At 37.9% G+C, this 10694-nt stretch overlaps 1 protein-coding gene, 1 long non-coding RNA gene and 1 pseudogene across 2 annotated transcripts; all 3 read left to right on the top strand.

Moving 5' to 3' along the window:
• LOC104805928 overlaps window positions 1-3488 on the top strand; it is a 6470-nt pseudogene extending 2982 nt beyond the window's left edge.
• LOC104805927 lies at window positions 422-1855 on the top strand. The gene is made up of 3 exons (XR_002023793.1): window positions 422-505; window positions 822-1048; window positions 1805-1855. It is a non-coding gene; the product is annotated as an uncharacterized LOC104805927 (long non-coding RNA).
• Window positions 3489-4607: 1119 nt separating the features above from the next.
• On the top strand, window positions 4608-8420 carry LOC104806012. Its single transcript, XM_010530730.2, has 6 exons — window positions 4608-4886; window positions 4977-5375; window positions 6335-6811; window positions 7356-7424; window positions 7657-8088; window positions 8190-8420. The coding sequence occupies exons 1-6, from the start codon at window positions 4728-4730 to the stop codon at window positions 8418-8420; spliced, it is 1767 nt and encodes a 588-aa protein (XP_010529032.2). The 5' UTR covers window positions 4608-4727.
• The last annotated feature ends 2274 nt before the right edge of the window (window positions 8421-10694 follow it).

The raw sequence follows: 10694 nt of genomic DNA, 5'->3' as shown, positions 1-10694 counted from the left end.
GCCACGAGCCGGGCTGGCTCGCGGGCCAATTTTTTTTTAAAATTTTAATATTTTTATATATTTTAAAATATTTTTATATACAAATTATATTTTTTATTACATATTTAGTTTGTTTTTGTTTAAAATTTTATTTTATTTATTACATTTTATATATTTTTTAAATATGAAAATTAGTTTTAAATATTTTTAGTATTAAAATTTTATTTTTAAAAATTATATATTTGGCTCGCGGTCTAAAACGATATGAGTTGGACTGATATATTTATGGCTCGCTAAAAAACGGGTCGGACTGGGTTGGACTAAATTTTTTTCAGATCGGAACGAGCCGCGGACTGGACTGGGCCGGGCCGACCCGTTTTACACCCTTAGGAATAAAAAAACACCAATGATACGAGGACCAAGAGGGTCGATAAATATTATAGAATCATGGTCAATAAATATCTATGTAATTGTCCCATCATCATCATCTCTCTCTCTCTCTCTCTCTCTCCAAATCCTAACTCAGGTACTCTCTCTTTCTCTCTGGTATTAATGGAAGCTGTTCAAAATCATTTGATTATCGTGTTTGATTCTTCATATAACAGACCCGTTGTTGTTGGTTTTTGAGTTTTTTTTCTTGTCGTGTCATCAGTGCATGTTTGTTTTTTCATCTTCTGTAACTTTCTCGATGTTTAGTAATAACATACACAAACCCATCATACAAATTATTAGCTAAGTACTACTAATCACTGTTGATTACCACTCCTTTGTTCAGTTTCGATTTTACCAGAGCCAATATTATTTATTTATTTATTTTGTTCTATAATTATGTTTGATAACAGTGTAAATGACTCGAGGATAAACCGTGTTTTGTTGCCGGATGGACCAGCGTAACTAGAGATTCACCGCGGTCAAAATGACGTCATGGGACGACGGAAAACACAGGAAGGTGAAGAAAGTGGTGATTACGTATGGTGACGTCATCAACTCCGTCCAGTTTGATTACGACGACAACGGCAGGACCCTCACGTCGCAGCAACATGGCAGTGTCGGATACGAGTCCAGATGGGTTAGTCTCAGTTATGTTCCGATTTCCACTTTCGATTTTAAACCCTAAATACTAAACGGTAATCGAATTTGAAAATGGAAAAGGTTTGGGTAGCTCTCTTGGGTTGAAATTATAGTAACTGGTTGAACGATGATTTTTTTTTTTAATACAGTAAATTATTCTAGAGTTTAATGGGATTTAGAAAGCATTTTTCTAAATTAAAAAATAACCTTTTTAAGCACTGAAATACAACATTATACTGTAGAAAGACTCCAGAACGACAAATTATAAAACAATCATAGGTATTATTATTGATAGTAATAAATATTTAAATACAAAATATAAATTTTAAGAAATTTTAATTTCAAAAAAAATACAATTTTTAATCTTATAAAAAATATTAACTAAGAAATATAGTAATATGTAAATTTTATACTTGTATAAATTTAATATAGTGTATAAATAAAATAATGATTTATTATAAAAATCCATTTATTTTTATTTTGAGAAAAACAAATCATTTTATAACAGATTAAACATATAAGATATTTTTTTAATAATTTAGTGGTTGATATTTTTTATTCAAAATTAATAATTGATAGTTTTTTATAATAAAATTAAAGTAATTTTTTAAATAAATTAGAGAGTTGGTAATTTTTTTTCTGGAGTTGTGCTAAAAGAAACCATATGTTATTTTAATAAAATTGAAGTAAAACAAAAATAATTTTACCTTTATTTTATTTTTTGTGTGTTTTTGGTTGAAATGTGTTTTGGCAGTTCGAGCTGGACTCCAACGAGTACATGACGAATGTATACGGTTCCTACACGGATGTCTCGGAAACGATCTCAGTTCGAGCTCGAGAAGGGTGAATACATCACATCGGTGGAGGGTTACTACGACAAAATCGTTGACCATCAAACTGCAGTTATCGCGGCTCTTATTTTCAAGACGTCGGGCAAGAAGTTATAACGTCGTTAGCGTTTTCCGTCAACAGAAGATTACTCGGTCCTTTCGGGACGAAATCCGGAAACAACTTCTTCCTCAACTCTCCCGCGGGCAATCAGATCGTCGGTTTCATGGGAAGCAGCAGCGATGTTCTTCACTCCATCGACGTTCGCTTTGGCCCCATCGCTGCCACGGGGACAGGAACCGGAACTGCACCTGGGACCGCAGGCGGCACGGAAAAAGTGGAAGCCCAAGGCAGAAAAGGAGGCAAGAAATGGGACGACGGAGCGAATCACGACGGTGCGAAAAAGGTTGTGGTCGGAGTTGGTCGGAAAGGCGTTCACTACGTCAAGTTCAGTTACGACAAGAGCGGACAGCTCCAAGATGCGCCACTCCGTGGCTCTGCAAGTGGAGCCGCCTCGCCATCTTTCACGGTATAAACTTCAAACTTTTGACACTTTTGCCCCTTTTATTGGGTTTGATCCATTTTTGTGATCTCTGCAGTTTGAGATTGACCACCCCAGTGAGTATATCGTATCGGTCGTGGGCTACTACTATGTTGAAAACATTCAGGGGCTACAATTCAAAACCAACAAGAAAGAATCTCAGGTCTTTGGATATGCCGACGGTACTAAGTTCACGCTTGAGGTTAAGGGCAAGAATATTGTCGGGTTCCACGGATTTGCCGACACATTTCTCAATTCTCTCGGAGCTCACTTTGCACCGACGAGTATTATCGCTCCTTCGCCTCCTTCTGCAGCGAATAAATTGGAAGCCCAAGGCGGTACAGGCGAAACTGTTTTCGATGACGGAGCTTTCGATGGCGTGAGAAAAGTGTACGTCGGACAAGGTGATTCCGGCGTGGCTTACGTCAAGTTCGAGTACGACAAAGGTGGCAACGTCGAACCACGTGATCACGGCACGATGACAATGCTTGGTACAGAAGAGGTATTAGTTTTCTTCTTCTACCTCTCTAACCTTTTCTTGATCGGTGCATGTTCTTGATTCGCTTACTAAGGCCTTTCTTGGAAACGATTTCAGTTCGAGCTCGAGCAGGGTGAATACATCACATCGGTGGAGGGCTACTACGACAAAATCTTAGACTATCAAGCTGAAGTTATCGCAGCTCTTGTTTTCAAGACGTCCAAGGGCAGAACCTCCAAACAGTTTGGAATGGCGGCTGGTACGAAATTCGAACTCGACGGGAAAGGCGGCAAGCTGGTCGGGTTCCACGGCAGCGTTGGAGGAGAAGTTCTTCATTCACTTGGAGCTTATCTTGCTCCATCGCCCACTCCATTGACTCCCGCCAAAAAGTAAAAGAACGGCGCAATCCAAGTCCTTCCATGAAAATGTGTGGGTGCACGTGTCTCTTGATGTTTGTGTTCTGTCTTTAGTGATGAAACGTGCGTTTTGATATGAACGAAGGAGTATTGGATAATGTCTATGAACACGTTTTCAATATGTTTTTTTTTTGTAATCTCTAATATTATGAAATTAAAGGGTCAGTACTCTGTACTCTAAGGGAATATTACTCAAATAACCCACTTGGGTCGCAGCAATTTCAGTGTACACCACCGAAAAAAAAAAAAAATTTCAATTTTAACCCACTTTTCGAATGGAAAAGTCCGAAATACCCTTTTCGTTTTATTTTTTACGCTCTTATTACGACTAATATATAACTGATATACCACTAAAATAAGATAGATGATTTTTTTGCAACCTTTTTTAGAATCAATTGTAACTATATTTAGAATTAATTACGAAGTCGTAATAACGAAGTTGTTTTCGGACGGATAAAAATCGCGTATTCATTAAGGGTAATTTCGTCTTTTCACACACAAAAAAAATGTTATGTTTTTTCTGGTGTACACGTGAAATAGGTGCGACCCATCTGGATGATTTGAGTAAAATTCCCGTACTCTAATGGATCACGACAATATATTTACCTCCAATTACATGTACGTAGTTTGATTTAAATGCGTAGTCTGGTCAGCGAGTCAACTGGCGACCGGCTCATTTTTTTTTTTTGGAGAAGTCCAGAAATTTCGGGGTAAAAAAAGGGGGATTTTTTTTTTCCTTTCAGGTTTCAATTTGAAACCCTCTACCTCTCTCTAACTCAGTCTCTCTCTCAAGACTCCATCTCCTTCCACGATTCCCTCACCGATCTCACCGTCGAAGTCACTCTTCGCCGTCTTCGTCCTCTTCTCCAGGTAACTCTCTCTGCTGCAGCTCTATTCTCTCGATTTCCGCCGTTGATTTCTGTCCCTAACTCCGTCGATGTCTCTATCTCTCTTCTATCGTTTTCGTTGCTGTTTGCAGAGCTTTCTCTCTCCATTTTCGATTCCGACACCAGTAACGCCGTCAGGTCTCATCTCTCTCTCTCAAAGTGAGTTTTTCTTCCTTCGTTGTTCTTCTTTCCGCCCTCTTCGAGTCCATCACCATGTCTTCGAGTCTGTTTGTCCTATTGTTAGTCATGGGACCACTAGAGAATAATGTAATAACGCAGCCCGAGTCAGGAAGAAAAGTAAAATTTTGGTAATAATGGTGGAAATTATATATAAGAAAAGACTAATACTAATTCGAAAGTCAATAAATATTGTGCAATTAGGATCGCATCAGAGGGTGAATATAATATGCAGGAGTTGCCGCGTCATGGATCATCAATTATTCAGTCATCATCATCACCTCTCTTCCATCAGAAGTTTGGAGCTTTACATAAGTATTCGTGTTTGGTAATCCGAGCGGCAGGCGAGGATGTCGGATTGGGATGACGGCAAACACGAGAAGGTGAAAAAGGTGCAGATCACGTACACTGACACCAGCACCTACTCCATACAGGTCGATTACTGCGCCAATGGCGACACCGTTCATGGTGAGGCTCACGGTCGCAAAGTCGGAAGCCAATCTGCTGAGGTTTATATTTCTTTGTTAATCATCAAGTGATATATATAAATCTAATTCTGTTTTATAACTCGATTCAATTGGAAAATCATAAATTCGCAGATTGAGTTGAACGCGGACGAGTACCTCACGGAAGTGGATATCTACGAATTCAACGTTTCAGCTTCATTCACGTTCAAGAGCAACCAAAGAAGTTTTGGTCCCTATGGAAACACTGCTTCAAATTTTTATCACAGAGAGATAAAATCGCCGGAAGGCAGCCATATCCTAGGGTTCCATGGCAAGAGCAGCGATTATCTTGACCGTCTTTACGTTCACTTCGGACCCATAAACTTGTCCGGAGCCATGAAATTGGAAGCACAAGGACGTAAGGAAGGCCTAAGATGGGACGACGGAGCGAATCACGACGGCGTCAAGAATATTGTGGTCGGAGTCGGTCATAAAGGCGTCCACTACATCAAGTTCGACTATGACAAGAGCGGTCTGCTAAATGATGCACCTGTTGAAATAGAAACAAAATATGGAGATTTGATATGATTGATAACAATTAAAGGCATAATATCGATTAAGAATAAAATATATATCGTGATAATTATATTTTGCCTTATTTGTTTCTTTCGTATCTTTATTTCCTTGTTTCTTTCAATAATTTTTCCTATAAATGTATGGATTATTTTCATTGTAATGTAACAAGAAGAAGAGATGTAGCAATAAAAGTGTTTCCGTTCTTTATCTTTTGTTCTTTATTTCTAATTTAATTTTCGCATTTTATTTTTCAATATGGTATCAGAGCCTGGTTGCGATCTGAACTATATGTTTCTCTTTTTCTAATTTTCTAATCTCTTCTTTCTTTTGCGTTTTGAATGTTCATATATCCAAATCGTTCAAAGGGAGAGTAAAAAAACCAGATTCAAACGATGTGCTATGACAAAAAGAAGTCAAAGCTAAAAACTCTAAGATCAAGCAAGATGCTATGACAAAAAGAGTTAAAACTAGAACTTTAAAGTCAAGCGAAGTGATTTGAAAGAGGTTAATACTCTCTAAATGAATGAAATTTGGTTTCTATGGATTGTTCTAATAACAGTGAAGTTTTTCATCATTTTGTTGTATCTTCAAGATTGATTTTTGAATTCTTTCAAAATCAATCTTGAGGGGGAATGTTGAAATAATAAAAAAAAACATATATCCTTCTCGAAAAATCAAAACCGAAAGAGGAGAGAAACATGACATATCAATTGTCATATGAAAATTTCAAGGTCATAGCTACCTTTGAATACATTCGGAAGTTCAAACTACTCCAAAATGCATGGAGTAATATGCTTGAAGAACAAAGAGACGAGGCGTTCAAATGCGTTTGGGATAGAATCAAGGAGCTTCATCCCGATCTAAGCACCGAAACACGTAAACTCTATACGTTTCTTGGATTTTTGGATGGTGTACACAACAAACTAATCTTGCAGGTTATAAAAGCTAAAGAGAAGATATCTCTCATGGAAGCAAAAATGATGTGGTGTCAAGAACGCACTCAAAACATCATAAACAACGAACAACACGAATGGCTATCGGAAGAAGAGATGACCGACCAAACTGTTCGAGAATTCTTCATCGAATACATGACGCCCATTCATCCACAACGTGAGGGGGAATGTGTGGAGAACACTCCCACGTGTGTGGATGATGAGATGTTAAATGAACAACCTAATGAAGAGGACGGAAAAGAAATGATACAAACCGAAGAAGTCGAGCACACTGGAGATATAGAATCGAGTTGCTCAAACAAAGAAAAAGGGGATCAAATAGAGTTTGTGAAGGATGGTGACCAACAAACGGAGGCAAAGAACCCCAAAAATGAGGCATCACCTATGGAGAACAGTTTTGTCACCTTCGTTCTTCCAAAAGAAAACCCGATCATGTCCTTCCAATGCATCGACAATAGAGTTTGTCATTCTTTCTTTTCTCCAATTCACTTTGATTTTATTTGTCCTAACGAAATATTTGGTGTTATAAGTCACTTTGGACAGAAAATAAAAGACACATTCATCATGGAATATTTGGATGAAAAACAAACACTCACGGATAGAAAGAAAGTTCATATACGACAACAAACGCCATTGCATGAAAAAGGGTTCGAAAAAGACTTGATGTTATCTATGAGTTTCAACAACTCTAGACTCGGTATTTCTAACTCTCTCTCATTTATTTTTGATCCCGGTACAATTAAAATTATGTTCTTAGAAAAAAAAACAAAATATGCATGCTTGGAATATTTTTAAGATAATGTATGATACATTTGAAGTCTATGATAAGCACCTAGTATACCTTGAAAAATTAGCATTAAGACTTGCATATTATCATACTAGAATACTATTTTTGTTACTTTTTAATATGAAAAATCTAGAAAATTTTAAATCAAATGTTATTTTAAAATGGAGTGTCACGACCTCCTTTGTGTTTGCTAATCTTTCGTTTGAGATGTTGCAGAAAATAAATCCAAACTTGAGATATGGTGGATGCTTGAAGATAGATCAATACATTCTCTTGTCAAGATCAGTATGTCAATATTTCTCCATACTAATCTTGAGGGGGAATGTTGAAGAGAAAATTGACTTGATGCATGGACATCACTCGAGAATCAAATCTCCATATTTTGTTTCTATTTCAACAGCACCCGTCCATGGCCTTCGAGACCATACATTCTCACTGCCACCTGTACGGGATTTCAACGGTTTTTTGTTCTTCTTGATTGTGATTCAACGGTTATGACGTTAATGTCTCTTGACAGTTTGAAGTTGACCGGCCTGATGAGCATCTTATGTCGGCGGTGGGTTACCATGAGGGTGGCATCATTCAGGGTCTTCAATTCAAAACCAACAAGAGAGAATCCCATGTCTTGGGGTATAGCGAGGGGACCAAGTTTACGCTCGAGGTTAAGGGCAAGATGATTGTCGGCTTCCATGGATATGCCGACATAGCTCTCAACTCTCTCGGAGCTTACTTTGTACAGACCCTTTCAAATAGAAAATTGGAAGCTCAAGGTGGTAGAGGAGGCAAAGAATGGGACGACTTAGCAGATCACGATGGCATAAGAAATGTCGTCATTGGGGTTGGTCGGAAAGGCGTCCACTACATCAAGTTTAGTTACGTCAAGTGTGGACAGCTCAAAGATGGACCAGTACACGGGCGCACGAATGGAACACTCTCCCCGCCACCGACGGTACGATTACGAATATTGTTGCAGTTCACTTGTAACTTTTTTCACGTATTTTAATGTACTTTGAATATAGTATTGACAGATCGTATTTGTAGTATGTGCAGTTTGAGATTGATCATCCAAGTGAATATCTCGTGTCGTTGGTGGGTTACTACAACGGTAACATCATTGAGGGTGTTCAATTCAAAACCAACATGAGGGTATCTCAAGTATTTGGATATGGCACCGGTACTAAGTTTACACTTGAGGTCAGGGACAAGAAGATTGTCGGCTTCCATGGATATGCCGACGCGTATCTCAATTCGATCGGGGCTTACTTGATACCAACTTTGTAATGCATTTGACTTGATGGTGGGACTTTGGACTTCCAATTTCTGTTGGTCAAGGCAATTCTTCTTGAAAATAAGAACCAACCCAAACCATTTAATTCTATTCTATAAGTTGTCAAATATCTTTATATTTGAAAACAATATTTTAAATGAAAAAATCTAAACTTTGAAATAATATAGTGAAAATATCTTTTGTCACGTAATATTTTCTCTAGATTCTATAATTTATATTATTAATTGTAATTTTGTATAGTTATGTCATAGTTACATATAGTTCGAATTTGTCGTATCTTGGAAACATTTTCGAGCTCTTTTTGTCAATGGACTTCAACCTTTTAAATTATATCTCAAATGGGCCAGGCCCATTACATTAAAAAGGCCCATAGAAGAAAATATCGACATGCGAGTTGACCCTCTGTTCGATCAAGTTATTAACAAAGCAGAGAAAAAACGAGCAGCCTCGGCGTCACCGTCGGGGTTTATTACTGAAATAACCCAGATGTATCACAAGAATTTCTTCTGTACACAACCAAAAAATGCCTGAAAAAATGTTGCACTTTGTACCCCACTTTTTATGACAAAAGACCTAAATATCCATTTAATGAAACGCTTCGTTTTGATTGAAAAAGTAATAAAACGTTTTTTCGTTTTGATTAAAAACGTGTGAATATTAAATATTGAGACAAATTAAATGTGATTCTCTCTCATCTCTCTCCATGTTTCATCCCGATCGTGCGTTCGCCATTGAAGCTCTGTCGGAGCTTTAAATCAAGCTTGTGATCAGTTTTTTTTGTGCTTTCGAAACTAAGTCTCCTATACAGGTATAATGAGAGTAAAACCCAAGCATTTTAGGCATTTATTATTGTGCCTTAAATTCTGTTCTAGGGTTTCATTTAAATGTCTGAAATTTTTGGGTTGTTGATGAGAATGACAAATTTCGGTTCATTTGACAGGATTATGGATGGTTTTGAAGATTGTTATACATGTATTTGTATTCGGTATGGTGGTTTTTGGGGAAAAAATGATGATGGATTGTTTGAATGGAAGGGAAGTGATGATTGTTCGAAGACAATATGCATTTTTAACAAAGCAAGCGAAGTAACACACGAGGAACTTGTCGGAACTGTCTGTGCCCAGCTAACCGTTGATTTAGGAAAGACGAAACTGAGTTTTGTTCCAATTGTAATGGATGGAAACCGTCCGGAATATATAGTCGATGACATGGGAGTGAAATCTTTCCTATTTAGCAAAATTAATGGACGGCGAGGATGGTTATACGTAGAGCGAAAGGATGATGATGGAGTTGAGCTAGAAACGTGTGTTTGCGAAGTTGAGTTAGCGGTTGATGTGAATGGAGAAAAAGGAAGAGAGATTGTTGATGGTAATGGTTTAGTTGTAGATTTTGTGGTAGGAGAACAAGATGAGGAAGAAAGAGAACACAATGATGTGGAAATGGGTGTTGATTATGATGTGGTTGAGCAAGAGACTTTGCATGATCGTATACGACACGAGAATGAAGTGGTTGTTACGACCGACAATGCTAGAGTTGAAAACACGACAGAGGTAGCTACTGAAGTTGCAACGGAGTTAGGGATTGCAGTTACAATACAGTTAGGTACTGAAGTTGCAATAGAGTTAGGTACTGCAGTTTGCAGATGATGGTGGAAGACGTGTAAGTGGAACCGAATGTTTCTCGTTTGAAGACAGAATGGGTTTTACCTTCTCTCTCTTGTGGTTGTAACAACGGTGTACATGTATGGACATTCACGTGCTTCATCACTCTAAAACACTCAGTTTTCTTTTTAACCACTGCTCGAACTTTCCACATACAACCTTGTCTTCGGAATCGACATCTTGCTTCCCATATCTGTGATTCGGACTTGTATACATAATATTCAACAATCAAGAAGCCTTTATATGACGTTTTTAGAGATGTTGCGTCTACGGCAATCACTTTGCGCATTGCACACCACCCTTTGATGCAAGCACCCAAAGCAAGAAATGCATACTTAAAAGTTTGTCCATCTTTTTCAAATTGTATCTCCGTTACCGTACCCTCGTTTTTTTCCTTCAACATATGGAAATAACTCGGAAGCCTATTATAGTTTTCCACCGGATTCCCCCAAACAGCATTTTGAGCTTGTCTTCTTCCTCTCCATGCCGTTATGTAAGAAACCTTGCATTTATAAGCTTTGCTCACCAAAGACATCAACCTTTTCACTCTAGGAAGATCAACTTGTCCCGCAAAATGTCTTTTGAGATAAGCAACAACCATCTCTA

This window comes from Tarenaya hassleriana, unplaced genomic scaffold, assembly GCF_000463585.1.
Source record: "Tarenaya hassleriana unplaced genomic scaffold, ASM46358v1 Cleome11, whole genome shotgun sequence".
Taxonomy (NCBI): domain Eukaryota; kingdom Viridiplantae; phylum Streptophyta; class Magnoliopsida; order Brassicales; family Cleomaceae; genus Tarenaya; species Tarenaya hassleriana.
The sequence above is the reverse complement of the archived record's forward strand: the minus strand, read 5'-3'. Positions and strand labels throughout refer to the sequence as shown.